Source organism: Podarcis pityusensis (genome assembly GCF_964106645.2).
Source record: "Podarcis pityusensis genome assembly, chromosome: 3".
NCBI classification, from domain to species: domain Eukaryota; kingdom Metazoa; phylum Chordata; class Lepidosauria; order Squamata; family Lacertidae; genus Podarcis; species Podarcis pityusensis.
In genome coordinates, this window is record NC_138026.1 from 93,903,325 (window position 1) to 93,919,764 (window position 16,440).

Genomic DNA, 16,440 nt, shown 5'->3' on the forward strand with positions numbered 1-16,440 from the left:
CACCATAAAAGGCCTTAAAAAAAGAAAGAAAAGTATATAGCTGCACTATTTTGGTCCTTTTATTTTTTGGTGAGATACTGAAATAATTATTGCTCTTCTAACAGCTATCAACCTTTGCTACTCTTCTCCAAGACAGAAATCTGTCATTTTCACATACAAAGGAATACGCAGACTGGTGGTTTCTAGTTAACAGCACTATCTGCTGTACAGTATGCTTATTCAGAAGTATGTCCTACTAGGTCAATGAGGCTTACTCTCAGGAGAGCATACAAAAGACTACAGTCTTGATGTGGAATCCTATACATGTCTACTGAGGTGTAAGTTCACGATTTAATTCAATGGGGCTTAATCTCAGAAGTGTATAGGATTGTAACCTAAATTCCAGTTTCTTCAAGCTTCACTGTACATTTTGCTGGAACATTTGCACTGGGATATGAGGCAGCAGGGCGGTTGGAAAACGAGGCACATAGATACTTTTACCATGTGAAAAAGCTATAAAGACTCCACATTAGATACACATGTATACATTTAGTTCAGTTTACTAGCTACTTTGGGCAATGTTTTCAAATAATTTATCTCTGCTACTTCAGTCCAATGATTTTATGCAAGTAGGACACTTTTTATACATTCAAATGTTTCCCATATCAGATCACTTACAACAATTGCAATCGGTACAATTCTTCTAAGCACATGAAAGAACAAGGGGAGTCGGGGTGCTTAGGAAACAACCTCCAACATTCACAGGGTAGGATGAACCCAAAAGTATCAAAACGTGGCAAACTTTTCAACCCTGTATCAGGGTTTATACAAGTTATGGGGTGGTTGAACAAGATGAAAAACAAAACAAAGTCCAGCAATATTCTTTTCAAACCAATGGAACAATAGTTATCTTTTCTTTCTTCAACCCAGAAGAAAACTGAGCCTGCTATCTCCACTTCCAACTCAGTCTGTAAGCAGATCTTGTGGCTTTAACACCTGGCCTAATTTTTGTTTATTATTCCTTGTCCAGTCACCCTCTATCTCAACTTTTGCATGGTCTTGCCTAACGAATAGTTCTGGAGAACTTGAAATTCCGCCAATTTTGGGGGGGACTTTGGAATAAGTGAGCATCGTTCCAAACAAGCTTAGCACTACTACACACAACAGAAGATAATGCAAGCTGTGTTGCAATGAAAACGAGATGGTTGGATATTGTTCTCGAAGCTACCAGCATGAGTTTGACCAAACTGCGGGAGGCAGTGGAAGACAGGAGTGCCTGGCGTGCTCTGGTCCATGGGGTTATGAAGAGTCGGACACGACTGAACGACTAAACAACAACAACAACAACAAGAACATACCATAGTATAAAAGTATCTTTTTAATTTGCAAAATATGGATAGATAGATATCTTTTCAAAATGAGCGCAAGAGCATCAAGTGATACTCTCATAAATCAAGCACTAGTCATCTTGATCCTGAACAAGCATGCCATCATACTCACCTACAATAATAGCATATTACTGTCATTACTGAATGCTATGTCGACCAGAAGAGCAGCTTGAAGGACTGCATACGTGAAACAGATTACTTATTTATAAGATGTAATGGAGGTGCTGTTAGGTGAAAAAAGAGGGTAGCTGAAGAATGTTTAATGGCAAGTGAAGGATGTCAACTCGACTCTACATAAGAAATGATTCGGCAATGTGAAGAAATGATGATGATAGTATGTTCAGAACAAAAGCGGGAAACCTGATTTTAAGATATTTTATTATGTTAACTTGGTATGATTTTTAATAATTTGGAAAATTAATAAAAATAAATAAAATAAACCCATGGTTTGTCTTAAAACACCACATTTATTATTGTTGAATATAAGGTAGAAAAGATTCATTTAAAAAGGCCCCCAAACAATTATTTTTGGCACAGTTTTCATAAAAAACGTACAAAATAGTTCCTTTTATGATGTATTTTACACCATCAGATTGCCTTGTACACCGTATCTCCAACTTGAATTGTTCCTGTTTTATCAATTCCGAAATACCATCCAAAGAGAGGGTGTGTTCTGTATATGTGCCGTTCAGAAGTATCACACAGGCGGTAACTGTAAAGAAGATTAGAGAACAATAAGCCATCCACAAAATAGCTAAATATGCTTGTTTTCAAGTTAAGTGACTAAGAAAACATTTTGGTAAGAAGCTGATAGAAATACAGGATTTCCAAGCATATAAAAAGTTTCACTTTGTTACTTTCATGATTGGCAAATTAGTAACAATTACTTTTGGGAAAAATAAAAAAATCCTTCCAGTAGCACCTTTAAGACCAACTAAGTTAGTTCTTGGTATGAGCTTTCGTGTGCAAGCACACTTCTTCAGATACACACAATTACTTTTGGGAGTAGATGGAAAGGACATCTCACAGAGAGAAAACCACTGCCAAATTAATGTACTTACTAGAGAGCAAGCACTGATGAAATCAATAGGTCTTAACTTTTGAGTAAACCTGCTCAGAATTCCATTGCATGCTAGTTGCACGGAAACTGGTTGCATTCAGGTCAACAGGACTTCGTTTTGAGTGTTTTACTTACACATCAGAGGGCCAAATTTGTTGATTAATCAGAGCTGTTGTGAAAAACATAGCAAATGAAGCACACTTAATTAAGAGGCTCTTTAATATTTAGAATCACAGAACTAGAGATGGAAGGGACCCTGAGGATCATCTAGTCCAACCCCCTGAAATGCTTGTATATGCAGCTGTCCCATACAGGGATCAAACCTGTAAACTTGGAGTTATCAATACCATGCTCTAACCAACTGAGCTACTGCTTAAAATTTTTGCAGAGGATTACGCAGTGTTAGTCTTTTGCAGCAAAAACACCCAAGAGGCCTGTGGCACGTTAAATACTAACACATTTCTTATGGGATATGTTTTTGAGGTTTACTGTCCATGTCCAATCTGCATCTGATGAAGTAGCCTATAGTCCATGAAAGTCTGTGCCTAATACTGTAAATGTAAGTCTTTAAGGTGCCACAAGACGTTTTCTAGTTTTAAAAAATAAGGCTGGAGCCAAAGTGTTAGGGCATTTCAGCTCAAATCATAGAAATGTAGAACTGGGAGGTACCAGGAAGGTCATCTAGTCCAACCCCCTGCAAGGCAGGAAACCCAGACCATGTTCCCTTTCAAACCATGCCAGACCCTGCTTAGCTTTCCAAATGTGCTAGTAGTTTTATTGCTGCGCCACCACACAGCAATTCTTTGCACATTTATCTGGGAATGGGTACCACTGGACTAAATGAGGGTTACTTCTGAGTAGAGACTTGTACTAGTCATCTTGATCCTAAACAAGCATGCCATCATACTCACCTACAATAACAACATATTATTGTCATTACTGAATGCTTTGTTGACCAAAAAAGCAGCTGGCATGCTTCATTCTAAATATTAATTTGTTGTTTACTATTATATAATAATACTCGTTGGTTCAGCTATTACCATTAGATCATTAGGAACATTAAAGAGAAAAAGCAGAGCACATTGCACTCTTAAAAGTTGTTTTGTTGACAGATTTCATATTAGTAAGCATTCAGAATGGTCAGTTCAACAAATAATGTACTGTGGTGCCCCGCAAGACGAATGCCTCGCAAGACGAAAAACCCGCTAGACGAAAGGGTTTTCCGTTTTTCGATGCGCTTTGCAGGACGAATTTCCCTATGGGCTTGCTTCGCAAGACGAAAATGTCTTGCGAGTCTTGAGATTTTTTTCGCTCCCCCCCCCTTTTTCTAAGCCGCTAAGCCGCTAATAGCCTTTTAGCCGCTAAGCCGCTAAGCCTTTAATAGCCGCTAAACTGCTAATAGCGCTAATCCGCTAAGCCGCTAATAGGGTTGCTTCGCAAGACGAAAAAACCGCTAGACAAAGAGACTCGCGGAACGGATTAATTTTGTCTTGCAAGGCACCACTGTATTATTTTTAGTCTAGTTTTGCAAGTTTACTGCCTCACTAAAATGCAGAGAGAATTCCCACAGAACCAGGATTTCAAGACATGATCACATTTTGAGAGCTGCACACAGTCATTAGTCTACCTACTCAGATGACGGAGGAGGAACTCAGAAATTTTTTGTTACCTTTTCAAGGTTTCAAGAGGCTCTTTTCTGTCCATGATGCCAGTGTCTGGATCAACAGTAGTAAGTATACACCTGTAATGAAGAAACAGAATGAGGTAACAGCAACCTCAAGTACTTCCTTGCTTCTTCAGATGCAATGCAAAATTGCTTACCTGGGGCAGCCCATTGCACCTTTCATTTCTGCACCACCAATAGTTATCTCATCCCAGGTATCCTGTGGAAATATAGTGTTCACAATATTAGGTCATTTGTAGGCTTTGCATGTAGAATGTGTTTTATTTCGTATTTTTTATTTGTTTATTAAATTTATACCTTGCCCTTCCTCCCGAAGGAGCCCAAGGCTGCACTAAAGAGTTCTACTTGCATATAGAAACTTGCACCCTTATAAATACAAAAGTACTTTGCTCCAAGTGACAGTTTAAAAATAATACCGTAATTTGATTTTTTTGTAACACACACACCCCACCCCCAATCTGACTAGGTTGCCCCGGCCTGTCTGGGCGGTTTCCAACAGAATATACAAAAACACAAGAGAACATCACACAATAAAAGCTTCCCAATACAGGGCTTCAAATGTTCACGGAAGGTCATATAATTCTTTATCTCTCTGACATATACAAATGGAAAGGTATTGTTTGGTGAGGGGGATATTCCATGTATTACCTCCTCATGAGAACTGCAACCTGTGACCAGAATGTTTGGTCTGAAGTTGCGTATTGTAACTTTCTTATCCAATCGGGTATTTAATTCTTCCAAAGACGCTTCAGAAAGCACCATAACTGGGCTACAGTCAGGATAGGCAATCTAGAGAGAGAGAGATTGTTGCAAGACAGACAGCATTTAATCTGGCAGTGGTTCATTGCCATTTTTTTTATTGATTAAAACGTACATGGTTGTCCATTAACAGATATTCTCTGGGCTGCTTACAGAACAAAAAGGGGAAAACAACATCCCATATGCAGTGATTAAAAAAAACTTTCCTCCTAGCAGAGGCAGAATAAAGCTATTAACAGCTCAGATTTAAAAGAAAACAAACAAAAGGATCAGAAAGTTCAACGATTATTTAAATGTTTGCTTAAAAGGCCAGCCTGAATTGGTAATGAGCATTAAAGGCCCCTTACAGCAGAAGGTGTGGATAAAATATTTGACCACAGGTATAGGGGAAATGGGACGCGGGTGGCGCTGTGGGTAAAACCTCAGTGCCTAGGGCTTGCCGATCGCATGGTCGGCAGTTCGAATCCCTGCGGCGGGGTGAGCTCCCGTCTTTCGGTCCCAGCTCCTGCCCACCTAGCAGTTCGAAAGCACCCTTAAGTGCAAGTAGATAAATAGGTACCGCTTTATAGCGGGAAGGTAAACGGCGTTTCCGTGTGCTGCGCTGGTGCTGGCTCGCCAGAGCAGCTTCGTCACGCTGGCCACGTGACCCGGAAGTGTCTCCGGACAGCGCTGGCCCCCGGCCTCTTAAGTGAGATGGGCGCACAACCCTAGAGTCGGACACAACTGGCCCGTACGGGCAGGGGTACCTTTACCTTTATAGGAGAAATGGTTCTCAAAGATTTTTCAGTTTTAGTATTGGGTCTGTTGGATTTGTATGTAATGCCCTGGGCTAGTAGCTACTTGGAAAATGATTAAAAAGCTTTTCCTCCTTGTGAAGGAATCATGTTGTGTGATGGTGGTTTTTTTAGACCATTTATAGCGGATAGTAAATGTAATGGCTCTCAAGAATACTATACAAGTAGTGGTGTGGCAGAGAGCGTTCTCTAAGTTCAAATAGCAGCAATTAATTGATGGCAACTGCAGAAGTATTGGGCAACAGTAGCAGTTCCAAAGTCTTTAGCCCAGTAAACAAACATGCTAAACTAGGTCACTCTGTAGGGCAAGGGTAGGAAACTGGAGCCAAGGGGCTGGATCCAGAATTCCCAAACATCCCACAGGCAGCTTTTGACAGAACTGCCCATCAGGTAATTCAGCTTCAAAGAAATAATCAGGAGTATGCTCTAAGTGCACTCCTCCTTTCCCCTTTTTAATTCGGCTCTGTGGGTTTACCTGTCATGACATCGGGTGGGTGTGGTTTGGGACCAAACCATACTGTAGGCCAGGCCAGAACAAACTCGGCCCTCCAGATGTTTTGGGACTACAACTCCCATGATCCCTAGCTAACAGGAGCAGTGGTCAAGTATGATGAGAATTGTAGTCCCAAAACATCTGGAGGGCCGAGTTTCCCTATGCCTGCTGTAGGCCAAATGGGGAGGGATCTACCATGCCTCATTAGACCCATGGGATAGGTTCTCCTTCACTGCTCTAGGGCACTGGATAATTTCCCAATAGAAACTGAAACTCTCTGATGCAAATTACCTTATGCCAATTTTTCCAATTTGCATAGGAAAATTTTGCAATTTGGTTTTTTTCAAGAAAATCCCCAGCGCTGTATACAAGTGCCAACATTTTATTTATTTAAAAACCATATACCACCCTTTAACAAGGCTTCTAGGGAGATTTACAGAAACAATAAAATACACAATAAGTTACAATACATAAAAAGCTTGGGAAAATAAACACCACAAGCACCTTACACCACAAGCAGCTGCCAACACTGAGAAAACACTCAGCTTAAAGGTATAATAGGGACTTAAGGTGTGTACATTTTTGTTTAGGAAGACTTTCCCTGAGGTGTAACTCACGTCATTTAATCAAGTTCATCTCTGATGAAATTGTCATGTTGCTTCTAGAGCTGGTATGAATTGTTTTATTGTTTTTAAGTTAGTTGAATTTATTTTATTGTTTTCAGAATATGTTTCCATATTCTATTTTGTTCTTAGCATGTACACTGCTTCAATAGCTTTACGTTGTAAAGCAGTCTACAAATTTATTGAATAAATAAACAACTACTTTCCCAGGAACAGGACTACTTTAGTTGCTTATTTTTATATTTACATTTTTCATTATGAATTATTTGTATTGAATCAGATTGTTGCAGGACATGTGATCTTTGTTATACTCCCCCCCCCCCCCATTTCTATGCCTTATGTAGAAAGGCAGCCTACAAATTAAAAATGAAATGAGAATGAGAACTAGGAGAGCAGCATTTAGCTAATGAGATTATCAGGCTCATGGACTGCAGTTTAATGTAAGTGATCAACATTGTGCTTATCTCTGAAGAAAGCTTGACAACTGGAAACAACTGTCTGTTTAGTATCCCTCAACGCAACAGCCACCAAATATGTAGGAATTTCCCACTTGCTTTTCAAAGGCAGAGGTCACTAGTTTGGTCAAGCCAGTCTTTGGAAAACAAGTTTAGACATGATAAAACGGTGGGAAAGGATAAGCAAAGGATGTAAAGGATCTGTTAATGTAAAGGCAACATCTAACTAAAGCAACAAAAACTTCTTATAGCAAATGCCATTGTTCAAACAATATTCTATTGGAGCCAAAATCCAGTTATTTTAAGCTTGTACTAGGGGTCTTCCAGCACCAACCTGCACATATAACTTATTTGCCTGCAATCCATTTATATTGGTCATTACTACTCAGCTTAAACCAACAGTAGGTTGGTTGGTTAAACATGAGACAAAGAATATAACCTTTGAAAAGCAAATTCACACTACAAAACTGTGAGTGTGGCACGCTCCAAAGATCACTACAAAGTTGTTTCCTAACCTTATCAGTGGGTCGGAAAGGTTCCATAAGATCTTTTGAATTCCGAGGAACCATGTTCGGCTCAAAGTGAACTAAACGGTATGGTTCTGATTTCAGGAAGGTTGTGATCCACTGAGCTGCTTCTTCTCCACAGTCTCTGCCTTGGACATCAAAGCCAAACAGCCTGCAAGATTTGTGGGAGGCATCAGTACTATCTTTCCTAACAACTGTAATTAAAATAATTAATACTACAATGCTGGAGAAGAGGAGAAGCTAATCATTTTCTCAAATGGAAATCCCTACCCATACCTGTCATTTGCCCTATTAGAGAAAACATAGACAAAGCCAAAGACTTCACATGTTCAAAAACTACTCTTCCTAAAGCAGTTTAGGGTCAAATATAGAAAACCTCTACATACAAAAGCATAGTTTGTGGTAACTCTTCAGAATGGACAATAAGGCTCAAAACTTGAAAATCAGTTGCATCGCACACACAAAAATTAATGTCATTCACTGGTGTCCCCTTGTGGTTATTGTCAAGATTTTTTAGAATGGAGGGTTGCCTTTTAAGCCAACTCTATTGCTGTAGCTTGGTGGGGAGGGGAATATTAAGAATTATGTACAACACCTAAGAGGTGACATACAGGGAAGTCTAAAGCACCTGCAATTCTGAACTGGGTTTTTGACCGACAGTTGGACGGGAATACGAAGATCCTTCATTTCTGGAGCTCTCAGAGTTAAACAGCCATTTTCACTGGAGACAGAAATCAATACTAGCTGAGGCTCCTGCCGAGCGGTCACTGTATGTCCATCTTCTTTTATTACAAGCCAACACCTGAGTTAGAAACAGACCAAAATTGAAAGCTGATAAGGCTTTATACATCTGATGGAAATGGACAGTAGCCCACAAAAGCTTAAGACCTACATTTTCAGTCTTCATGGTGCCACAATACTTTTTTTGCTCTACTGAAAGGTGAAGCAGATGAAAGAAGAGGAAGAATACGCTTGTCAGTTTTTGAAACGGGCCCTTGTAGCTGCCCCTTTAACAACAGCACTTTCATCTGTTGCAAATAGCAGGTGATAATGTTTAATGCCATGTCTTGAAGAGCTTCCTCTGATGTTTTCTGTTTGCCAAAGCTCTGTTAAAAGGGAAAGAAGCAAGCCAAGCAAAAACCCTAAAGAGAAAGAAGCATGGTAAGTACAGTGGAGAAAGAGGGACAGGATACAGCCTGACAGAAAGCAAAACACGAACAAACAGGGGATGCCAGCACCAAGTACTGTACTGAGTTGTACAACTGGAGAAGAGGAAAGCCAGGGTGAAAGGTGTCAAGATTCAAAAGGTCTTACATTCTGAAGAAAAGAACAAAGGGTTAAGTCCCTACTCACAGTCTGAGTTGCACACCATAGCCAGGTAAAAATACCATTATATTCCACCTTCTGCCACTGCCCTTGTTTTCTTCCATGCAAAAGGCTCATGGGGGCAGGAGTCTGTGTGTTGGGGGTGGGGGAGTGACAGGAGATTAAGCTTAACTTGGCACTTTCAGGGTGTTTTGACCATGGTATGTGCTTCTCTTTTCACAGCAAAGTGCTGTTTAAAAGAACCTATTTCCAGAACAGGCACGGGCAGCTGTAACCTTTATCTCACTTGGAGCAGTTTCATTTTGCTGCGAATCAAGCAATTTATATGAAGGGCTGTCATGTGGAAGACAGAACTAGCTTGTTTTCTCCTGCTCTGGAGGGCAGGACTCGAACCAACAGCTTCGCCTTCTAAGTTACAAGAAAGGAGATTCCAACTAAACATCAGGAAGAACTTTCTGAACAGTAAGAGCTGTTTGACAGTGGAACGGACTACCTCAGGAGATTGTGATCTCTCCTTCCTTGGAAGTTTTTAAAAGCAGAGGTTAGATGGCCATCTGTCATGGATGCTTTGGTTGAGATTCCTACATTGGGCTACATGACTGTCGGGGTTCCTTCCAACTTTACAATAGGGCTGGACTTCTGTGTGGAAGGACTGTAAACTCATTGCACTTCTGCTACTCAAAGACAAATCCCTGATCCAGGAATTGTTAAGGGTATGTTCTTCACAACTGGCTCTGGCTGTGGCACTCAGGGTTCCAGTAAATACAGTGGTACCTTGGGTTACATACACTTCAGGTTACATATGCTTCAGGTTACAGACTCTGCTAACCCAGAAATATTACCTCGGGCTAAAGTGGTGCTTCAGGTTAAGAACAGACCTCCAGAACAAATTAAGTTCTTAACCTGAGGTACCACTGTAAATGGAACAGATCCTGCAAGCCTGCTGTACTAGACGATTTTTGTGGAAGTGTGCATAGGTGTAGCCAAGTGGGGGCAGCTGCCCCCCCTAAATCAATAAAATCAATAGAAATACTTAACTGAGGTTCAGCCCCCACTAACATGAAATCTCCCCCCCCCAAACATAAATCCTGGCTATGCCCATGAAAGTGTGCAAAGGATTTGCGCAAACAGCTACAATCTTATGCAAGCTCGCCTAGGGTGTTAGCTCCATCGAAATGCACACTTCGATCCTTTGCACACTTACCTGGGAGCAAGCCCCAAAATGCACTTAGTCCGAGTAAACATGCGCACGATCCTGGGATTAAAGGCGGTATCTAAATTCGATAAATAAAAATTTGACGCGCGCGTTCTTAAAACACCTGTCCACACGCTTCTCCAAAAGTTTGGGAGGAAAGCAAATTAGAAGGGAGGCTGGGAGGTGAGGTGTGGGGTGGGGAACCCACAGAAGCAAGAAAAAGCGACGCCTCCCGACTTGCACACCCACCTGTCGCCCAGGTCCCCGTTGCGGAGGCCCAGCTCGGTCACCTCCGCCCGCTCCACGGCCACCCCGCGGCAGGACTTGACCGGGTAGATGAAAAGGCCCGAGACCCTTCCCACCGCCTTGAGCTCCCGCCGCCCTGGACGGAGGCGCCTCCGCCGGCGCCAGGCTGCGGCAGCCCCCAGCATAAGGAGGACGGCCAGACCGGCGGAGGCCAAAAGCCAGCCGGGACGAGGCTTGGGCAGCGACTGAAGAGCGGAGCCGGTCATGGCGGTGGCGGCTGCAGCAGCAACGCTAGAGAGAAGCAACGCCGCGAAGGGGCAGCGCGAGTTTATATGAGAAGCAGGCCGCTCCCTCGACGCTATCGCTGCTGCTGCGGGGGGAGAGGAGACGCCGCCCCTGGAGCCCCACTGGAGGCCGCGGCGTTTGGGCGGGAATCTCGGCCAGAAATCAGGCCGTGAGATCCCTCGTTAGCCGTCCATGCAGAGGGGAAATGGTTCGTCTTAGGACTCTTGAGGCGCTTGTCGCTGAAGACCCAGGAGGAGATGGTGGTGTGACTTTTCAGTATTGTTATAAAATGAGCAGGGAGGCCCCCCCATGGCCAACCAACATCTGGAAGCGAAGGAAAAGCCTGTCTCGTGCAGGTGTGGCGAATCTCTGACCCTCCAGCTATGGCTGAACAACAGCCCAGAGCCCATGAAGCAAGGTGAGGCAACTGCCTCAGGCGGCAGGATCCACACGGGCGGCATATTTGGTCTCTAAATAAGGTACAGTGGTACCTTGGGTTACATACGCTTCAGGTTACATACACTTCAGGTTACAGACTCCGCTAACCCAGAAATAGTACCTCGGGTTAAGAACTTTGCTTCAGGATGAGAACAGAAATCGTGCTCCAGCGGCGCGGCGGCAGCAGGAGGTCCCGTTAGCTAAAGTGGTGCTTCAGGTTAAGAACAGATTCAGGTTAAGAACGGACCTTCGGAACGAATTAAGTACTTAACCCAAGGTACCACTGTATCCCCAACCGCCGCTGCTGCCGCCGCTGCCATGGCCTTGCGCAACTTGGAGGCTGGAGCTGCCACCTCCTCGGCACCCCCTCAAAGCCTCTCCACAACAGCCTCTCAGCGAATTGGGAGGCACTACTGGCTTCCTTCCACTCCAGGGAGAAAGTGGGGGGTCTCTCCTCTGGGGTCTCCTGGGTTCTGCTCCCCGCCAGAGTGATTCAGAGTAGGCCCCTTCCCCAGCCCACCTTTTTATTGCCCTCCCTGTTTCTGATGAAGATTTTCACTTCCCCCTTCTTCCCTGGCAGGGGGAGCACCATTTTGTGGTTCACGTCAGGTGCCAAAAGGTCTTGACTTGAGCCTGCTCATTTATTTATACCCACCCTTCCTCCAAAGCTCTCAAGGTGGCAGACCTAGTTTTTCCCCTCCCCTCTCCATTTGAAATATACTCGGAGTCGAGTGTGGATTTCATGCTCTTTATTCAGCTTATAGTAGTGAGGAATGAAAATTCCCCCAAGATATCTGCTTTACATACATTATTTACACAATGGGCTGCACGTGATTGGCTAATTCTGGGATTCTCCTGTAGGCCAATCAGGTTGAGGATTCACTTCCACCTGGAGCTGGATAGGGTGGCTCCTGCGGACCAATCATATTGCTGCATTGTTCTAGGACCAAGCAGACTGCTGCATTTTGGATCCTATTCAACTCCGTACATAATACCATTGTATCCTACCTGTGAGGTAGGTTAGGCTGAGAGAGAGAGAGATTGGCCCAAGGTCACCCAGTGAGCTTCATGGCCAAGCAGAACAAGAACCCTGGTCTCCCACTCTACCCATTGATCATGCTTACTGGAGTGGAAGGAGTTGTAGTCCAGCAACATCTGGAGGGCCAAAGGTTCCCCACACCTGATTCACTTCAGTATTTGAAGTGGATGAAGTATGCACATAACTACCTAAAGAGTCCCACATATGCATAAGGCCAATAAGATTAGAATGTATGATTTCAGAACTACGTTAAAGGAAAATAATTACAGTGACAGCTTCCAAACCATTTTGCTAGTGTGTAATAATGTCTACTCACAAACTAAGTTCTATTGCCAAACTTTGAGCAGCATGTTGAAAACTATGCTTATAGTGCATAATCCTTAAAGGCAGTTTGGCTCCCTCACTCAAGAATGTTGAAAATCCAGCTTGGCAGTGCCTTTATTTGGACTACTCTAGAAGACAAAGTTAGATTAGATCCTAACTTACAAATCAGGAAAATTGATTTCATAATGCTGCAAGCAGCATTGAGCAACTGGAGCAAGGTTTAAATAAAATATCAACTATTTGAATTATTTTCCTCAGCTAGCCAAGTTTTCAATATGCATAATGCAGTTTACATTGATGAAATGGCCTTAAAACATAATTTGTCTTAGCACTGAGATTTAGCCAGGTTTGGTTCAATTCATGTATATTAAATGCCACCTCCTCGTTCATTTTTCAAATAATATTAGAACAGCTTCAGTGGGTCAGGCCAAGAACCATCTAGATTCAATAAGTGTAGCCTTCCGACTGTGCCAGCTGGGTAAGAACATTGGAAACTGCCTTATATCAAGTCATACCATTGGTTCATCTTAGCGTCGCCTACTCTGACTGGCAGTTGCTCTCTAGGATTTCAGGCAGGAGTCTTTACCAATCCTACTTGCAGTTGCTGTGGATTGAACCAGTGTTCTTCTGCATGCAAAGAAAGTGCTTGGCTGAGCAACAGATCTTCCCCAGTGCATCTGAATGCTTAGCTCCCAATCAAAATATTGATGCAGGCACCCCAATTCTCTGAATGGCCCTTCCAGATAGGTGTGGTATCAGCACTGCTCATGTCTGCAAGTCCCACCTCCAGCATCCACAGGATGTCACCATCATCAGAATGTCAGCCCTATCTTTTTCTTTTATCTGGCTTTTGCCCCTTCAGCAGATGAACCAATATGGCAACAGAGCCTGTTAAATCTCTGCAGTCACTGCTGGTGTTGAAGTTTGTTAGTGCCTTCTTTTAGTGGGTGAGTAGTTTCTAAGGTGCCAAATGCACACACAGGAAAATCTGATCTGACTTGCAATATAAAGTCCCCATCCAGAAGCACACAAAGTAGAATTGTATGTGGTGTGAAATCCTTCCCCTTCCTCTGTCCCGAACCTACAGCAAATCAGCTTCATTAAGGAGACTTAAGGGCGGAAAGAAAACATATTTTTATTTCTTTCCAATCCCATAATGGAGGATAGAGAATAATTCTACTTTAGGAGTGGTATGAGGTCATAATGGGTGACCAGCTGTGGTTACAGATACTTCTGACATCACAGTGGATTCCTTAGCAACGGTTGAAGCATAAACACATAAACAATTGGTTTGTGAGCTCAAACTGCCTTTGGCTGGCTAAGCAAGGGTGGTATTTGATTAACTTTCCTGACATCTGAGCTTTGAGGTATCCAGAGCCTTGATCCTGAACTCCCAACGAGCCCAGGATCTTGAGCTGGAACCTCAGGCTTAAAACCTCCAGGGGCTTGGTTTCAAGTCCTTACCTCAATTCCTTCCAGGCTTTCATCTCAATTTGCACCATTTCATCAGTACCCCACAGGCTGATGTTACAGAGGTACTGAGGGTGGATGGTTCTCATGTTTGGGGATATTGTATTCAGCTAGATTTGGAAAGGCTTGCACTCTGCTTCAGAAAGAGCAAGTTCACAGCTTGGGGTGGGGTCTTCCCTGGATCAAGCTCTGTCTTTAGAGACCCATGTCACCCTCTGCGGCATGGAGTGAGTTTTACCAGCCAAGACTGATTCAGCAGCTGTAACCACTGCTGGAGCGTTTTGCAAAGGTTGCCCATGCTTTAGTAAACTCCCAGGTGAATTATTTCAATGTGCCATATGTGGGCTGCCTTCAAAAAGAGCTTCTGTTCAGAATACAGATGCTATAATTTTACTGGTACAGCTTGTCCAGATCCCATTTCTCAATTTTTTAACATGTATTTTAAGCTTCACTAGCCTTTTCCCAAGCCTTAAGCCTTAAATAGCCTGGGACTCAAATACTTGAAGGTGTACCTACTCCCATATTAACCTGCCTTCATTCTAAGGTCATCTGCTGATGCTGTTCCCTAAAACCTCCTCCATCAGAGAGGCAGTTCTCAACCAGAGAGCAAACTTTTTTGGCTGTGCATCCCATTATAAAAGTGCCCTTTCTAAAGAAGCTTCCCTGGTTCCAGTTTTTAGGTGTGAGGCAAAAACCATTTAACCACTTAAGCATTTTAAGTACTCTTTTGGATTTTTACAATTGTTTTTGGTATGCTGTTTTTATTATTCATTTGTTTTAGTGCGGTAACCCCCAACCCGGTGCCCTCCAGATTTTTGTTGGACAACATCTTCCATTGCTCTTAGCCATTGACCATCTCTGGCTGGGGCTGATGGCGGTTGGAGTGCAACAACATCTGGAGCACACCACATTGTGGAAAGCTGTTTAGGAGTATAACCCCTAACTCCAGCTGCTGCCCAGCAGGACTTAATGAAGCAGTGCATCTGCAGCTCTGCTGCACATGCCAGCCAGGGCATGGAAGGTGGAGAGCAGGCAAATTTCTGCACTAGCCTGGAGCCTAGCAGAGCTGGATAGAGTGACACTGCACCCCATTCAACACCATACCCAGTGGCAAAGGAGTATGGTTTGCTTTCTTCTTCTTCTTCTTTCTTTGGCGATCACTCATAGCCGAGTAAGATTGTCTTCCGTGGTTTTAACAATGAGTCTATAAGTGACTGTGGAGGCTAATTCTGGACCCACACATCCTTCCACAATGGGAACATTGGTTCCCAGGCGGGAGTTGATCACGGTGTGGATTTGCCAAGCGTGCCTTCCTCTTAGCACGTTTCTCCCTTGCGTTCTGAGTTCAAGTGTCTTCAAAGCCCATGACACCTTTGGTAAAGGCTGTTCTCCAACTGGAGTGCTCACAGGCCAGTGTTTCCCAGTTGTCAATGTTTATACTACATTTTTTAAGATTTGCCTTGAGGCAGTCTTTAAACCTCTTTTGTTGACCACCAGCATTACGCTTTCCATTTTTAAGTTTGGAATAGAGTAGTTGCTTTGGAAGACGATAATCGGGCATCCGCACAACATGACCAGTCCAACGAAGTTGTTGTTGAAGAATCATTGTTTCAACACTGGCGATGCATTCTAACTTTCTGCCTGATCTTTTATATTTCTGTAAACTAATGTTGGAGTCAGGTGTTTTTTTAAAAAAAGTAGTGTATACATATTTTAAAATTGATGAATGTATATATTTATATATGTACTTTTAAAAATATTTTAACATTAGCTGGAAAACAACCCAGTCCTGAGACAAAGAAAAGGCAGAACACTTGTCAAAGAAGAAATTGTGGGAGCCAAAGCAGGATGGGAGACTGGAAAGCCTACATCAATACAGTCCTGAAGGACAAAAACATTGAAGATGTAGCGATCGTGGGACATTCTGACAACAAATCTGTCTGGGCTTCAAAGCCAGGAGGCCTGCTGGCCGCCATCTCTCCCCAGGAAGTAGGAATAATTATTGGGCAGGACAGAAAGGCATTCCTGCAGACTGGGATCACCATAGCAGGGAAGAAGTGCAGCGTAATCCGAGACAACTTGTTAGTAGAGAAAGATGCTGTGATGGACACGAGAACCAAAGGTGGCGACAGCAGATCCATCTGTATTGGGAAGGGTGCCAAAGCGCTCATCTTTCTCATGGGCAAAAAGGGAGTCCATGGAGGGGCTCTGAATAAGAAGGTGCATGACTTGATAGCGAACATGAAAGCAAAAGGCAGCTAGAGCCAAGGATTTGTCTGGGTCACCTTTCTCCTAACTGATGAAACGTGGGGAAACTATTGCTGCTTTGAAATAAAAAGCATTTAGCAAACTCCA

General features: G+C 43.1%; 2 protein-coding genes across 2 annotated transcripts; one reads left to right on the forward strand and one right to left on the reverse strand.

The window, feature by feature from the left end:
• Positions 1 to 1,814: 1,814 nt before the first annotated feature.
• LOC308474179 (mitochondrial amidoxime reducing component 2-like) lies at positions 1,815 to 10,841 on the reverse strand. The gene is made up of 7 exons (XM_081000286.1): positions 10,533 to 10,841; positions 8,391 to 8,564; positions 7,751 to 7,913; positions 4,760 to 4,900; positions 4,249 to 4,310; positions 4,097 to 4,168; positions 1,815 to 2,079 (listed from the first exon to the last, which is right to left on the reverse strand). The coding sequence occupies exons 1-7, from the start codon at positions 10,793 to 10,795 to the stop codon at positions 1,956 to 1,958; spliced, it is 999 nt and encodes a 332-aa protein (XP_080856412.1). The 5' UTR covers positions 10,796 to 10,841; the 3' UTR covers positions 1,815 to 1,955.
• A 3,057-nt stretch (positions 10,842 to 13,898) lies between these two features.
• Positions 13,899 to 16,440, forward strand: PFN3 (profilin 3). Its single transcript, XM_081000341.1, has 2 exons — positions 13,899 to 14,150; positions 15,857 to 16,440. Exon 2 carries the CDS (start codon positions 15,934 to 15,936, stop codon positions 16,345 to 16,347), a length of 414 nt encoding a protein of 137 aa, XP_080856467.1. The 5' UTR covers positions 13,899 to 14,150; positions 15,857 to 15,933; the 3' UTR covers positions 16,348 to 16,440.